This window comes from Poecilia mexicana, unplaced genomic scaffold (assembly GCF_051168715.1).
Source record: "Poecilia mexicana isolate PSO_F unplaced genomic scaffold, ASM5116871v1 scaffold_12, whole genome shotgun sequence".
Taxonomy (NCBI): Eukaryota; Metazoa; Chordata; class Actinopteri; order Cyprinodontiformes; family Poeciliidae; genus Poecilia; species Poecilia mexicana.
This window is the reverse complement of record NW_028263381.1, coordinates 27,630,417-27,645,112: the sequence shown is the minus strand read 5'-3', so window position 1 is coordinate 27,645,112 and position 14,696 is coordinate 27,630,417. Positions and strand designations below refer to the sequence as shown.

The 14,696-nt window shown below is 45.1% G+C and overlaps 1 protein-coding gene across 2 annotated transcripts; it reads left to right on the top strand.

Moving 5' to 3' along the window:
* The first annotated feature begins 667 nt into the window (after positions 1-667).
* Positions 668-13,735, top strand: slc31a1 (solute carrier family 31 member 1). Of its 2 annotated transcripts, XM_088011275.1 has the most exons (6): positions 668-827; positions 5,139-5,178; positions 7,453-7,589; positions 7,661-7,733; positions 7,810-7,978; positions 12,714-13,735. In XM_088011275.1, exons 3-6 carry the CDS (start codon positions 7,458-7,460, stop codon positions 12,913-12,915), a joined length of 576 nt encoding a protein of 191 aa, XP_087867401.1. In that variant the 5' UTR covers positions 668-827; positions 5,139-5,178; positions 7,453-7,457; the 3' UTR covers positions 12,916-13,735. The 2 variants fall into 2 exon arrangements, with proteins under 2 accessions (XP_087867401.1, XP_087867402.1); XM_088011276.1 differs by lacking the exon at positions 5,139-5,178 and having other exon boundaries at positions 669-827.
* The last annotated feature ends 961 nt before the right edge of the window (positions 13,736-14,696 follow it).

The following is a 14,696-nucleotide window of genomic DNA, read 5'->3' as shown; positions in this document are numbered from 1 at the left end:
TAATTTTTTTTTACTGATTCTAACTGAATTAATATCTTGAACTCAGCAGCATATGAATAAATTAATTTAACTTTTTACCATCACATATTTAATTTTGTTGTGTAATGTGTTAGATTTGTTTACGGCAATAATTTGCACATTTTTTATTTCATTTTTTTTCTGCTTTGATTTATAATTCTGTTATTTAGAAGGAAATAAGTTATTTTGAAAATGAACTTAATAAATCTGTTTTTGTACTTATCCGTAGTGAAGTGCTTTAGCAGCGTTAAAAGTATTTTATTTCATACATAAAGGGTCCAACATTTGAGCTGTATTATATATATTATGGTATTTCATCTCATTATTGGGTTTGTATTATTTCACATTTCTATTTAAAACTTAGTCAAATTTATTATACGATTTTTAGTATTAGAATAAAGCTTCGTAGATTATTCTATTTTTTAAAAAAAATCGATTTAATTTTGTTATTTTTATTTAACACAGTTGTCTTGCCACGCTCTCGCACATGCACGTCAAGCCGTAGAAAATCACGTGACCTCTTATTAAAGAAGAGGACGTTGACGTGGCTAAAAGCAGTCCCGCCCCTTACCGTGAAAATCACTTTGTAATTGGGTAAAATATGTTCTCTGCCTCTTTAGCTCCTCCCCTGTTCATCGGCGAAGACTAAACGTCACAAAGTGACGTCATGACGCAGTGGACGGAAGCGGCTCCGCTCTGAAGTTTAAGAAAAACCTCGGTCTCTGTTTTTGGTGGTTTCGTTTTTTGATCCTTGTTTGCGGTTCGGAACCCGGGTGCAGACCAAGCAGGAGTTCGAGGATCAGTTCCAGGTGAGTTCGCCATTGGTTCTGGTTCGGTTCGTGTGCCAGTGACCTCTGCTGCTTCATGCTGATCTGACCCGAGGCAGTCGAGCCAGACTCCGCAGATAAAACTCTAACTTTCTCACAGTTCTGGTTCCGGTACCGATTGTGGATAAGACAGATGGGAAGCTTTTACATAATCAGAACCGGACAGATCCAAAGGTCGGTTCGGCTGCATAAAATCCACCTGCTACCTCTTTAATTAGTTTCCAGCTCGGGCCTTGAGAGGACCCGACTGACCCGCATCAGTCTCTCGCGGTTCTGTCCAATTTACTCTGTGATGGACTTCAAACCCCGACCAGAAACAGAGCATACTGGTTATTATCCAGAACCTCTGCAGGAGAACCAGAACCAGAGTCTGGATGTGAACTCAGAGAGGAGGAGGAGGATGATGATGATGATGGGTCAGTTATCAGGAGGATGAAGAACAAACAGTGACCCAGTTTCACTGGTAGAACCCTAGTTATAGTCTGTACTATAGTACAGTACAATCCTAGTACTGTAGTACTATATGGTACAGTACTATACTTACTGTAGTATAGTAGTATATACTTATTGTGCTGTACTACAGTAGTATACTATGACTTTGCAATATTACAGTAGATCTGTGGAGCATTATAGGAATAGTGTTACAGTATTAGTACTACAGTACTGTAGTACTCTGGTACTTTGCTGTATTTCTCTTCAGCTGTTTCCAGGAATCCAGAACTTTGATTCCTGGAAACAAAGTTCTGGACCCTGTGACGGGTCAGAACCTCCTGGTTCTGCTGCGGTACATCTGAACCGGCCCAAGCTGCTCTGATGTTGGAACGGGCCTCTGGCTATTTGTTGTTCTGGGCCATCGGCGTCGGAACGCAGGAAGTCCAGACTCCACCTGGTTCCTCTGAAACAATGGGAGGTTCTGGAGCCCTGCTGGTTCTGATCTGACTGCTGGAAACCGGGTCTGATGATCAAAGCACACTCTGTTGATCTGATCTGCAGCAGCAGTTTACTGGTTCTGGTTCCAGGAGACCTGAGAGACCAGCAGGTTGATCCAGCAGCAGATCTTTGATCCGTTCAGTGATTTATAAACTAACAGCAGTTTGAACTGGGTGGCGTAGAACCGGGTGGCGTAGAACCGGGTGGCGTAGAACCGGGTGGCGTAGAACCGGGTGGCGTAGAACCGGGTGGTGTAGAACCAGGTGGTGTAGAACTAGGTGGTGTAGAACTAGGTGGTGTAGAACCGGGTGGCGTAGAACCGGGTGGCGTAGAACCGGGTGGCGTAGAACCGGGTGGCGTAGAACTAGGTGGCGTAGAACTAGGTGGTGTAGAATTTGGTGGTGTAGAACTAGGTGGTGTAGAACTAGGTGGTGTAGAACCGGGTGGCGTAGAACCGGGTGGCGTAGAACTAGGTGGCGTAGAACCGGGTGGCGTAGAACCAGGTGGTGTAGAACTAGGTGGTGTAGAATTAGGTGGCGTAGACCTGGGTGGTGTAGAACCGGGTGGTTTAGAACTGGGTGGCGTAGAACTAGGTGGTGTAGAATTAGGTGGCGTAGAATTAGGTGGCGTAGACCTGGGTGGTGTAGAACCGGGTGGTTTAGAACCGGGTGGCGTAGAACTAGGTGGTGTAGAATTAGGTGGCGTAGAATTAGGTGGCGTAGAACCGGGTGGTGTAGAACCAGGTGGCGTAGAACCTGGTGGCGTAGAACTAGGTGGCGTAGAACTAGGTGGTGTAGAACTGGGTGGTGTAGAACCAGGTGGCGTAGAACTAGGTGGCGTAGAACTAGGTGGTGTAGAACCAGGTGGTGTAGAACTAGGTGGTGTAGAATTAGGTGGCATAGACCTGGGTGGTGTAGAACCGGGTGGTTTAGAACTGGGTGGCGTAGAACTAGGTGGTGTAGAATTAGGTGGTGTAGAATTAGGTGGTGTAGAATTAGGTGGTGTAGAATTAGGTGGCGTAGACCTGGGTGGTGTAGAACCGGGTGGTTTAGAACCGGGTGGCGTAGAACTAGGTGGTGTAGAATTAGGTGGCGTAGAATTAGGTGGCGTAGAACCGGGTGGTGTAGAACCAGGTGGCGTAGAACCAGGTGGCATAGAACTAGGTGGCGTAGAACTAGGTGGTGTAGAACTGGGTGGTGTAGAACCAGGTGGCGTAGAACTAGGTGGCGTAGAACTAGGTGGTGTAGAACTAGGTGGTGTAGAATTAGGTGGTGTAGAATTAGGTGGCGTAGACCTGGGTGGTGTAGAACCGGGTGGTTTAGAACCGGGTGGCGTAGAACTAGGTGGTGTAGAACTAGGTGGTGTAGAATTAGGTGGCGTAGAATTAGGTGGCGTAGAACTGGGTGGTGTAGAACCAGGTGGCGTAGAACCAGGTGGCGTAGAACTAGGTGGCGTAGAACTAGGTGATGTAGAACCAGGTGGCGTAGAACTAGGTGGTGTAGAACTAGGTGGTGTAGAACTGGGTGGTGTAGAATTAGGTGGCGTAGAATTAGGTGGCGTAGACCTGGGTGGTGTAGAACTAGATGGTGTAGAATTAGGTGGTGTAGAATTAGGTGGCGTAGAACCGGGTGGTGTAGAACTAGGTGGTGTAGAATTAGGTGGTGTAGAATTAGGTGGCGTAGACCTGGGTGGTGTAGAACCGGGTGGTTTAGAACCGGGTGGCGTAGAACTAGGTGGTGTAGAACTAGGTGGTGTAGAATTAGGTGGTGTAGAATTAGGTGGCGTAGAACCGGGTGGTGTAGAACCGGGTGGTGTAGAACCAGGTGGCGTAGAACTAGGTGGCGTAGAACTAGGTGATGTAGAACTGGGTGGTGTAGAACCGGGTGGTGTAGAACCGTGTGTCATAGAACTGGGTGGTGTCTCTACCCTCCTGGTTCTAGTCAGGTCTCCAGCTGCAGCTTCTGGTCGTCAGTCTGACCTGTGAAGACGCTGCTGCTGCCTGGATGAGTTTCTCTGGTCGGAGACTTTAGTTCTCTGGGCCTGAAATGTTCTGCAGCTGCTAGAAGGACCACTGAGGAACCGGCTTTATGTGACTCTGGAGGGTCAGGTCAGAGGTCAGCCTGATCTCTAGCTTACAGCTGGAAGAACTGAAGCTGACTCTAGATCTATAACTCTAGATGTTCCTCTTTAGTAACTTCAGTTTCTGTTCAGAAAGTTTTGTCACATCCACTCATTTATGTGTGCTCAGCATCTGTTAAGTGATTGGATGGGGTCAAAGGTCATCTGGTGGCATTGTAATGTAGAGCTGTGTATCATCTGTGTCGTCATGGTAACTGATCACTGTGATAACCTGAGTCCAAGAACTGAACCTTGGGCCTAGCAACAACTCTGTCTTGTTGCCTAGCAACAAGCTTTTTCTCCACTCTTACATATTTATGAATATGAAACAACATGAGGGTGAAACGTGATGGCCAGCCTGTCGGCCATGTTGGAAGCAGACAGAGGTTATTGATATGAAGTTTCTGGTTTATTATTAGACGTTTATGGCTGCAGATAGCGCTGCTATAAGGAAGTTCAACACAGTTCAGCACATGAACTTTGACCCCAGAGCAGTGATGATGTGACAGTTCTGATGGGCCCACCAGAACCAGCATCTGATGGTTGTCATGGTAATAGGCCGTGCTGGACGATAAATCGTCCCTGAAGTTATCGTGATAATATTGTTGTTTAGGAAACATTTTGAACTGATACAATACTAGTGTCGTACAGATCAATAAACTTTAAATTGTAGCTAACATTTAACTCTGGGACTGGAAGACATTTTAAATGTCCAAAATTAATAAACAAAGCAACAAAAAAATGAATTATGAAACAAAACGATCCTTCAGGTTAAGAGCTAGTTGAGACCAAAACAGCAGACTGAAGACGTTTTAATTTGTCATGTGATTAATTGGTTTATTGATTATTGTGCCCATCCACAGGATCACTGTGACCCGGTCCGACCCGGTTTGACCCCTAACTGTAATTCTTCACTCTGTTCATGTTTATGAACCAAATCTGAAATGTTTTTCTGGCTGCAGCTGTCACGCTGCTCTGCTCAATACTGGGTCAGAGTGGAGCGTCACACAAACACAGGATCTTTGTTTTTATTCAAAAACTGGTTGTGGTTCTGGTTCTGGTTCTGCTGTGTTCATTAATGATTGATGGTGATCCACTGTGGCCTGTAGAACCTGTAGAACCATAAACAGGTCCAGGTTCCGCCCACTGAAGCTGATTGGCTGCCAAAGGATCATGATGGCCTCTGATTGGCTGTAGCTGTTTGTATGTGCTGACTTAAAGCTCGCCCCTCTCTCTCCCCTCCAGTGTCTTCAGTGCCTCGGTCGCCCGGCTCTCTCTGCTCCAGGTAAGGCTCAGCAGGAACTTCATCACCCATAATGCTTTGTGGTTCTGCTGGATTGGATTCTGACTAAAACTGGGTCAGTTCTGGTTCTGGTCCTGTCCCAGGAAGCTCGGTTCTGTGATTCATTTGGGCTCCAGTTCTCCAGCGGTCATTCTGGAAATTAGCTTGTATTTTCAAGTTCTAGTTGATTCTGGATGGTTCTGGATGGTTCTGGTTTTTTCCCCACATTCCTGCCTGGAATGTCGTTAGTTTTCCGGGTCAACCTTCAGGTCCAGTTTGACCGTTGGTTTGTCAAATGAACCAACAGAACCAGACTTTTTCCTGGGTTCTGGTCCGTTTCTCTGTTCTTGCTGGTTCTGTTCAGAATCTCACTGGTTCTGACCCGTTTGGTCAGCTGGTTGTTGTCAAACCCAGAAGGATTCTCCAGAACCGGGCTCAGACCGTTGGGCTTTTTCTGCTAAAGGCCAAGAGGTCTGTCTGTAGAGAAGATCTTTGAAGCAAATTGGGAATAAAGCAGACCTGGTTCTGGTTCTGGTTCTGGCCCAGGCAGCAGAACCTGCGGCTCTGTGGAGGTAAAACTCAGACAGGAAGCAGGCAGTGAGCGTTGCCACCGGCAACCACTGACCTTCCTGCTAGCGCTAACATCGTTAGCACTAATCGATGAGCTCTGATTGGTTGGTTCTGTCTGCTGTGGCCTCGGGGCCCGACAACCAATCAGATTACAGAAGGACGTCTGGCCCTGACATCATGCCGTTTCCATGGTTATGCCTGCGGGCTGTGATGTCATCAGGGGTCGGTGTGAGCTGGTCTGGACGAGCGAGCGTCTGTGCAGCAGGAGAGAGAGAGCTGCTCAGGTGAGTTCACCTCCAGTCAGGTGCTACTGGACATGTCGCCATGACGACCAGCCGCCGCAACAAACCGGTCCGGTCTGGTCCGTGATAGGGGTGTAGCGATACAATAATCTCACGATACGATATACGATATTCTGATCACGATACGATATGTATCAATATTTGGCAAACAATATAATTCGATATGATTTGATGCATTTTTATGATTTTCTGAAAGATTTTAGAAGGACAGAGTGATTTTAGTGACATTTTGTGTTCCATAGACTTTAATTTAATTAACTGAAAACTGATTAAAAGCACCAACTACACAATACCTGCCTCTGATTGGACAGAGTCCAACAGCTGGACAAAATGAATCAAAGACGCAATGAGAAAATTAGTTTCTGTCATTTACTTCATCTGACATAAAACTCAAAAGTTTAAACTGTAATCCAGGAGCAGAGTGGGAGATCATCAGCCTCTGTAGACTCAATATGCAAATGATTGCACTTATGTTTTTTCTTTTGGACACTGTGGCCACAAATGCAGTCTTTTGGACTATGGGGAAAAAGGCTTTTCTACCGTGGCTCCCGGAGTTAGCCGTGGCTGTAAGCGGTTTACTACTAACTGCTGGGGTAGTGGCTCCGCCTCACCCCGTGGTGATCGACTCCCTGCAGCTGCGCAGCGCCGCCGTTCCCCTGCTTGGCTCTCTGAGTATCTGCCTCCCAGGATCTCATCGTTCTCTCAGTCTCTGATACTCTTCGTGTTCCAGCTCCAAACAGAGCCGCTGCCGCTGCTGCGTGTTCATCCTTCAGGTAATCCTTTATAAGCTAAAAGCTAATTACGAAGTGAATGCTACCAGTCGAACTTTGCATTAATTCCGCGATCTCACTGGTTTTGGCGCTGCTCCGTTCCGCTTCTCCTTCACGGTTACTTGCGCAACTTTACTTCGTTCCTCAGCAACAAAATCCATCCCATTGTTATTTATTGAAGATTTTACATTTCCAAAAACACAGGAATCTAATGTTTCGTTTCGTTTTGTACGTTTGGAAGCTCATTCCCTCTCACATAACCGGAAAAGTCAGAAAAATATGGTTTACTAATTTTATCATAACTCTGGTTTTATTTGGCTCATTAACACAATTTAAAAACTGGTGTGTAGTTTATAATGTGCACTTTAAGCTCGAGTTGGAAGTGAGACTGAGGGAGGCGGAGTCTGGCTGCTACATACCAGACATGTTAAAAAGATGCTATACAGCTACGGACCACTATGGTCTAACATATCGATACTCGCGGATGAAAAATCGATACATTCCGAGGGTGGAAAATATCGATAGGTATCGTAGAATCGATATAAATATACATCCCTACTCCGTGAGAACCGGCCACAGTACCGCACTCTGGCTGTGGAGGGCGCTGCAGTGAACTGATGATGTCTGTTTCCTAGCAACCATGGATCACATGGCTCACAAGGATCACATGAACCACAGTGCCATGGCAACACAGCACGTCCATCCCAGCATCAGCACCACCACCGTGCACGACCACGGCGGGGGCGACGGCGGCCACGCCGGCCACAGCATGGTGAGTCAGGTCACCGCCGGGTTCGTGCTGGGGTCACCGCATAGGTCACATATATTCTTCTGGTTGCCTAGGCGATGACCTTCTACTTCGGCTACCAGAACGTGGAGCTGCTGTTCTCCCAGCTGGTCATCAACTCACCTGGAGGCAGGTATCCTTTCCACTCACCACCACTCCCTGTCTGTCCCGCCACTAACCCCGCCCCCTCCTGTCGTCCAATCAGAGATGTTCGGGGCCTGTGTCGGAGTGTTCCTATTGGCCGTTCTCTACGAGGGCCTGAAGATCGGCAGGGAGATCCTGCTGCGCCGCAGCCAGGTGAACGTTCGCTACAACTCCATGCCTCTACCTGGAGCTGACGGCACCATGCTGATGGAGACGCACAAGACGGTGGGGTGAGAGAGACACACAGAGAGAGAGAGAGAGAGAGAGAGACAAAGAGGTTTTGAGGTTTAAAATTGCCTTTATTTCACACTCCTTATGTCAGACAACAAAAAACAAACATAAACACAAACTCAAAAAAAAGGAAAAACTAAAGATGCCTCATCCAATGTACATAAAACATCCTTAATATCCCACTTGCATACAAAACCATCAATGTTCTTTGTCACCTTAAAAAACTCAAACTCCACACGAATCCGAGCGATTATCAGCCTCTTAAATAAAACACCAGCATCATCTGTTTGATGACCGTTCTTTTTGTTTCTCCTCGACAACCATATTGCCAGTTTTGCAGTCCCAGAAATAAAATTCAAAAGAATGTAAATAGATTTCTTTCTCGCACAATACCTTGGGCCATAAATAAAAACACAGTTAGAAAACTGTTCACCAAAACCACCAAACAAACGACCCAAAAGAACAAAAAGAGGCTTCAGTCTTAAACATTCAACAAATAAATGAGATAAAGTTTCATCTTGAGCACAACAACAGGAAACGCTAACGCCAGGATGAAGGTGTGCCAGATACCTGTTTGTAGCTATGGCCCCATGCACAATCCTCCACTGGAGGTCACCCACCCGCTTCTCAACGGGGGGTTTGTACAGGGACCGCCAACAGCCTCTTGGGGTAGAGCTGGAGTCAAAAAACTCAAGCCACTTCGACACCCTCACTTCTGCCAGAGAGCGTAGATTCAGCACCTTCACACAGACATGGTACAAAGCTTTCCTCCCCAGGCCTTCAAAATAACCCAAAGGTGTCGCTTGGAGAGACAACAACTTCTCTGGCTCATCCTGCCACTGATCCACTGCAGGAGAGACGATCAGGGAAGGAAACACGTACTCGTCATCCCATTGGTCAGACAGAGTACTGTTAACAGCAAACGCTCTGATGGAAACTGGCAGAGAGGCACACGTTTCTTCTTTCAGCCTTAATGCGAGTCTGCTGGACCGTATGTGTAGACTCTCCATCAGACTGACCACAGACAGCTTCATCAGGTGACCCAGCTTCACACAGCCTGCTTCCCTCATCCTAGACCTTAGCGTACCAGATGAGAGGAGCTGTGACGAGAGGAAACTGTTCTCAAACAGAGGCTCTTCAAAAACCCACATCCCAGGTGTTGCCTCAGTCTCTCTCTCAAAGGTGAGAATCTTCCAAGCGTTTATCACAGACTGGTAAAACGGGGTGAGACCAGTCAGATCCAGAGATCCTTGTCTCAGCAGAAAGAGATGTTTATCATATCCCATACGTCCTGCTGTCCTTAGCAGAAGACGCGCCGTGTCCAGCCATGGCAGTCCAACCCCATATAACAGCTTCTGCAGAGTTTGAAGCCTGAACGCCGCGATCCGCGACATGATGTCAATAAGTCCTTGTCCTCCCTCCTCCACAGGTAGATACAACGCAGCAGCTCTCACCCAATGGCATCCAGACCAGAAAAAATCCACTAGAGTCCTTTGGAGACGTTGTATAAGAGAGGATGGCGGCGTCAACACAGTCAGTTTATGCCAGAGGGCTGAAGCAACCAAGTTATTAACTACCAAGACTCTAAGATAGCTGAGGTAGCAACCATTTCCATCTAGATAATCTGGCACACACTCTCTCCATGACACCCTCCCAATTTCTTTCCAAAACAGCCTCTGTTCCCAAAAAAACACCCAAAAATGTAAAACCCTGATCGACCCAGTGAATATTTCCTGGCAATACGGGGAGATTATTATTTTTCCATGGGCCAACTTTCAAAGCAGAACTTTTCTCCCAGTTTAGCTGAAGAAGCTTTTTCATAAAGCTCTAAACAATGCTGAAGACCCATAACGTCATTCTGGTTCTTAATAAAAATGTTAATGTCGTCAGCATAAGCAGAGACTTTAAAATTATGAGGCAAACCTGGAAGAACAAGGCCAGTGAGGGAGGAGCGAAGTTTATGTAAAAAAGGCTCAACTACAATAGAGTCCAACTGTCCAGATATGGGACAGCCTGGTCTAACACCTCTCTGAACTTTGACAGGACGACTTAATCCTCCAACTTTAACAACACAAAACAACTCATTATATAATAAACCCAATAAAGAAATAAAGGTAACACTTTATTTGAAGGGGGTGAATAAAACTGACATGACACTTTCATAAACATGACATAACACCTGACATGAACATCAATAAGTCTTCATGAATATTTATGACTGTTGTCATAAAGTGTCATTCGGTAAATTATGACACTTTTAATACAAAGTTGACATTATTCAAAATGTCTTTGTTATGACAACTTGACATTAACCAGGAAATCATTACTGATATAATGATATAAAAGTTTTACTGATTGCACTTTAAAAATTAGGTAACTTTATGTTATTAAAGGTAAAATTTAAACAGTAAGGCCAGTAGGGGGCGCCCTGCTCTGAATGGACAGCTGCTCCCTGACCAGCCATGGTGGCCATTAGCCCCTCCCCCTTCACATGGCTGAGATCAGTGATCACCATGGCAACGCCCGCTGTTACAGCCAGGATGACGCGTGGCCGTGTGACCACTGGAGGGCAGCACTAAGACGGTTTAGATTAGCGGTTCTCAACGTGGGCGGTACCGCCCCCCAGGGGGCGTTCAGAGGGCGGCAGGGGGCGCTGGGATGCCTTTGGGGGGCGTTTGGTCGAAGGTAAACTTTACACCTTAAATGCACAACAATACCAGTTTAGACTTTGAGCAACTTGGTAAAACTGTGTTGTGTAACATTAAGTCATGCTTGGCTGCAACTGTATCGATGGCAGCTCTTCTTCTATTCAGTGTTTGTTAGCTTCTGTTAGCTTCTGTTAGCTTCTTGGCGCAGCTCCGTTCTCCTGCTACTGGTAGCTAAAATCACCTCACTGTGTGTCCCTCTGAAAAATGAACCCATTTAAATAAAGAAATCCCTCCATGGTGACACCACGATAGAGAGCCTTCATTTTATAGCGTTAACACCGGAGCTGTAAGGTCTGGTATGAAACGGGGTGATGGAACAACACAGCACTTTTAAATTTCAATAATAAAAATACCGCAATTGTTTCCGTTGTTTTAAAAGGTTTATGTCAGTCTGCCTTTTCCCCATCGACACGTTTCCCAGCCGCCCTGGACTTTAGAGGGTTAAAAATAAATAAATAAATAAACTGAAACAGGAGAAGCGGGACATAAAACGGAGCGATTAACTAGATGTGAATTATGGCATAAAAACAGAGAATCCGACACTGAACAGTGAAAAATCAACACATGATGTGAAACATGACGATTAGGCGGCGCAGCAGGTGAAGAGTGAAGATTAATGATGGTCAATAAACGATAAAATAAATCTAACAACAGGAAATAAACTAAAGTGGACATAGCAATAAACCAAGAGAGGATAATATTAATCAGATGAAAATGGAAATGAATGAAGAACAAAATGCAAGAATAAACTAAGAAACTAAAGTAAATACAGAGGAATAAACTGGTATGGCAAGACCTTTAGAGCAATAATTAATACAGAGACTGTATGGCAAGAATAAACAGACACTATTTCCAGATAAAAGGTAAAATAATATTGATGAAGTGCCATGGGTTTGTTGAGACCACATCTAGTACTGAGAATAAATATATCTTACAGATCATAACAGTAAATAACTGATCACTTATTCATGTTTTTAATTAGATTTCATATATTTATTTCTTCAATATTATTTTCATGTCAGTGTTAATGTCATGGTGGTGTTCAGTGACTCCATGACACTTTCAGTTTGACTCATTAGGATTTAAGAACCAGATTTGTTCTTTGTAATTTCTGTCCAGTAAAACTATTAATCTATAATCAATAGACAGATCTATATAAAGATATAATCCATGTTTCTGTCTCATATTTCTATGGCATTAAAAGGAACTTTAGTTTTTCCACTGAAAGCTCTGGTTTGCTCACTAAATGCCATGTGGGTGAAGTTTTATGGATGATGCTCTGATGTCTCATTCTCCTGAAGGCAGCACAGAGCTGCAGCACCAGAAACACTGAAGAGAAGAAGAGCTGTGATTAATGTAGTTCCAGTTCTATCCATGTTTTAATGCTGCAGAGCTCAGTGGTTTGCAAATAGATCAAAGTTTAAACTGGCATGTTGTTCATCTTTTATCTGGTCATTTTGTGGAACATTTATCTAGAAAATGGCACAAAATAAGAATATTTTCTCCACTCTGATTGGCTGCTGTTGGCCTACAGATTTTAACCTGAATGTTCATTACATTTTTCATAGACGCCTGTGAAAATAATTTCTATTCTCATGAGTTTTTTGTTCTCTGGGAAATTATTTTTGATGATAAATACAGAAACAAGCATAAAAATCAAAACATCTGCAATAGTGATAATAATATTAATGATAAAATAATAGTCAGAGCAAAGTAGCCTGCAGATTCTTTGGTGGGGGGGGTGAGGGACCTGGATAGGGGCAGGGGGGGCGCTGGCCCAAAAAAGGTAGAGAAACACTGGTTTAGATGAAGTAACGCAGAAATAAAATGTACAGGATAATGTCACACAGATACAGCTTTAAAGAGCCCACAGAAGTTGGTTAGGGGGCGGGGCTTAGTCCCCAAAAATGCGTTAGGAGGCGGAGCTACATCCAGAGTAATGACGTCAGCATGAAGCTCCGCCCTCTGCTGTACCAGCTTCCTGTTCTGTCCTGCTCCTAGCTAACCGCTCTCCCCCCCCCCCCAGGCAGCGGATGCTAAGCCCCGCCCACTTCCTGCAGACTGTGCTGCACATCATCCAGGTGGTGGTGAGCTACGTCCTGATGCTCGTCTTCATGACCTACAATGCCTACCTGTGCATCGCCGTGGCGGCCGGCGCCGGCATGGGCTACTTCCTGTTCAGCTGGCAGAAGGCAGTGGTGGTGGACATCACGGAGCACTGCCACTAGCTAGCTTCACCTGGTGACGTCGCCATGGTGACGTCCCATCATACTGTAGGTTAGCGATTAAATCTTCTTAGCCAATCAGAGCACAGATTACCTGAGGATCACCTGATGTTTTTTGTTTGTTTTAGTGCCATGGCAACCGTAGCTAGCAGGTGGTTAGCAGAGCCACCAACCAATCACCAGACAGGATAGATTAGCTCCACCCAGTCACATTTATTCTCCTTTTACTTCCTGTTTACATTTTTCAGATAAAAATCAAGTAAATTTTTACAGTGAATCTTATTTTAAAGATAATCTTCTGATGATTTTTCTGGCGACGCCATCGGCCTTAAAGCCGCCGCCCACTGCCTTACCTGACGGGCTCCATGATGCCTGTCGCCATGGAGACGGACAGGCCTCAGTGTTGTAGTTTTAGCCAAGTAAGGATCAATTATTGAGCTGCTGTTTTTATTACTGAGGTGGGCGGAGCTAAATGTGGACCAATGAGATTGCAGGAATGTTAGTGAGGCCTCAGTCCTGCTCAGGGAGCCTCTGATTGGCTACTTTACCTGAAGGAGGGGGCTGGGGGGGGCAAAGATGGAGGGAAAGCACATTAAAACACTAAATGTCAAAGGTCATGTTCACCTCTGTGTTTGATGTTATTGATTAGTTTTCATCGATCAAAGTTTACTGATCAGAAGTTGACCTGTTTGGCCTCAACAGCGCCCCCTACGCCAGCTGATGAAGGTCGTCTGTGTGATGTTCAATATTGTGAAGGAAACTTTTACTGTTTGAATTTAAACATCTGCGAAGCTGGAAAAAATAAACTCAATAAAGAAGCAAAGTCCCAGAGTCCGTCTGTTCAGAACTGCACCGGGTCGGAACCGGCAGAACGGGTCAGAACTTTTGGAGAGTCGGGTTTCTACCAGAGTTGCCTTCTTGTTTTCCAGCTTCTTTAAGGCTCAACAGCCTGATAAGGAAGGGTGAGGTTCTGTTCTGGTTCTGACTGTGTAACCTCTGGAGATGATAATGGAAAGAGGGATTCTTCATAGAATCAAGAAAATTATGGCCGACCTCCTCTTCATCAGAGTGTCTTCAGTCAGAGGCTTGTGCAGGGTCGCTGCAGCACAGGCAGCTACAGGAGATCCTTCCTGCCAACAGCAATAACTCTGAAGAGTCTAGATTAAAGAGTTACAACATTTAATTTCCCTTTGGGATTAATAAAGTATTTTTATTTATTTAAACTTAAATTCAGGACGACTCCCAGGAGACATGACTGGAAGAAGATCAAGTTCTGGAAAATATTGACTTTAAAATTAATTTTAATGAGAAAAAGTGAGAAAAAAAAGATGATCAGAAAACAAGTTTTTGTAAGTCGCATTTCACGCAAACAGATTTTGGTTCAAACCGGAAGTCCTCAGCAAGACCCGACCTGTTCACCGGAGGAGATCCAGAACTGGTTGAACGGTTTGAACGGTTCTGAATCGGTATCGGCTCTGAGGGAAATGATCCGGGTCAGCAGGAGGTTGGAGTGGTTCCTCTGAACTGTTCTCTTTTCTGTTGCTTAAAAACGAGGTTGGGTTTAAAAGAGAACATTCAGACAGAACCAACAGAACCACAACAATCTGGTCCAACATTCAGTCTGTTGGGTTTCATGTCGGCTAACTGAGGTTCTGGTTCTGACTCAGATGGGATGAATATTAATGCTAAAAGCCAAGAAGCATTTTCCTTCCAGTTCTGCTCTGCTGTGTTCTGGTCCTTCATAGAAGGTCCAATTAACCAGAATGGAGGTTCTGGCTGGACCG

Bases quoted from the DNA above. Each gene is read 5' to 3' on its own strand.
- slc31a1 (XM_088011275.1), top strand. From the start codon at position 7,458: ATGGATCACATGGCTCACAAGGATCACATGAACCACAGTGCCATGGCA. The intron at 7,734-7,809 runs GCAGGTATCCTT...TCGTCCAATCAG, and splicing joins GGTCATCAACTCACCTGGAG to AGATGTTCGGGGCCTGTGTC. The intron at 7,979-12,713 runs GTGAGAGAGACA...CCCCCCCCCCAG, and splicing joins GAGACGCACAAGACGGTGGG to GCAGCGGATGCTAAGCCCCG.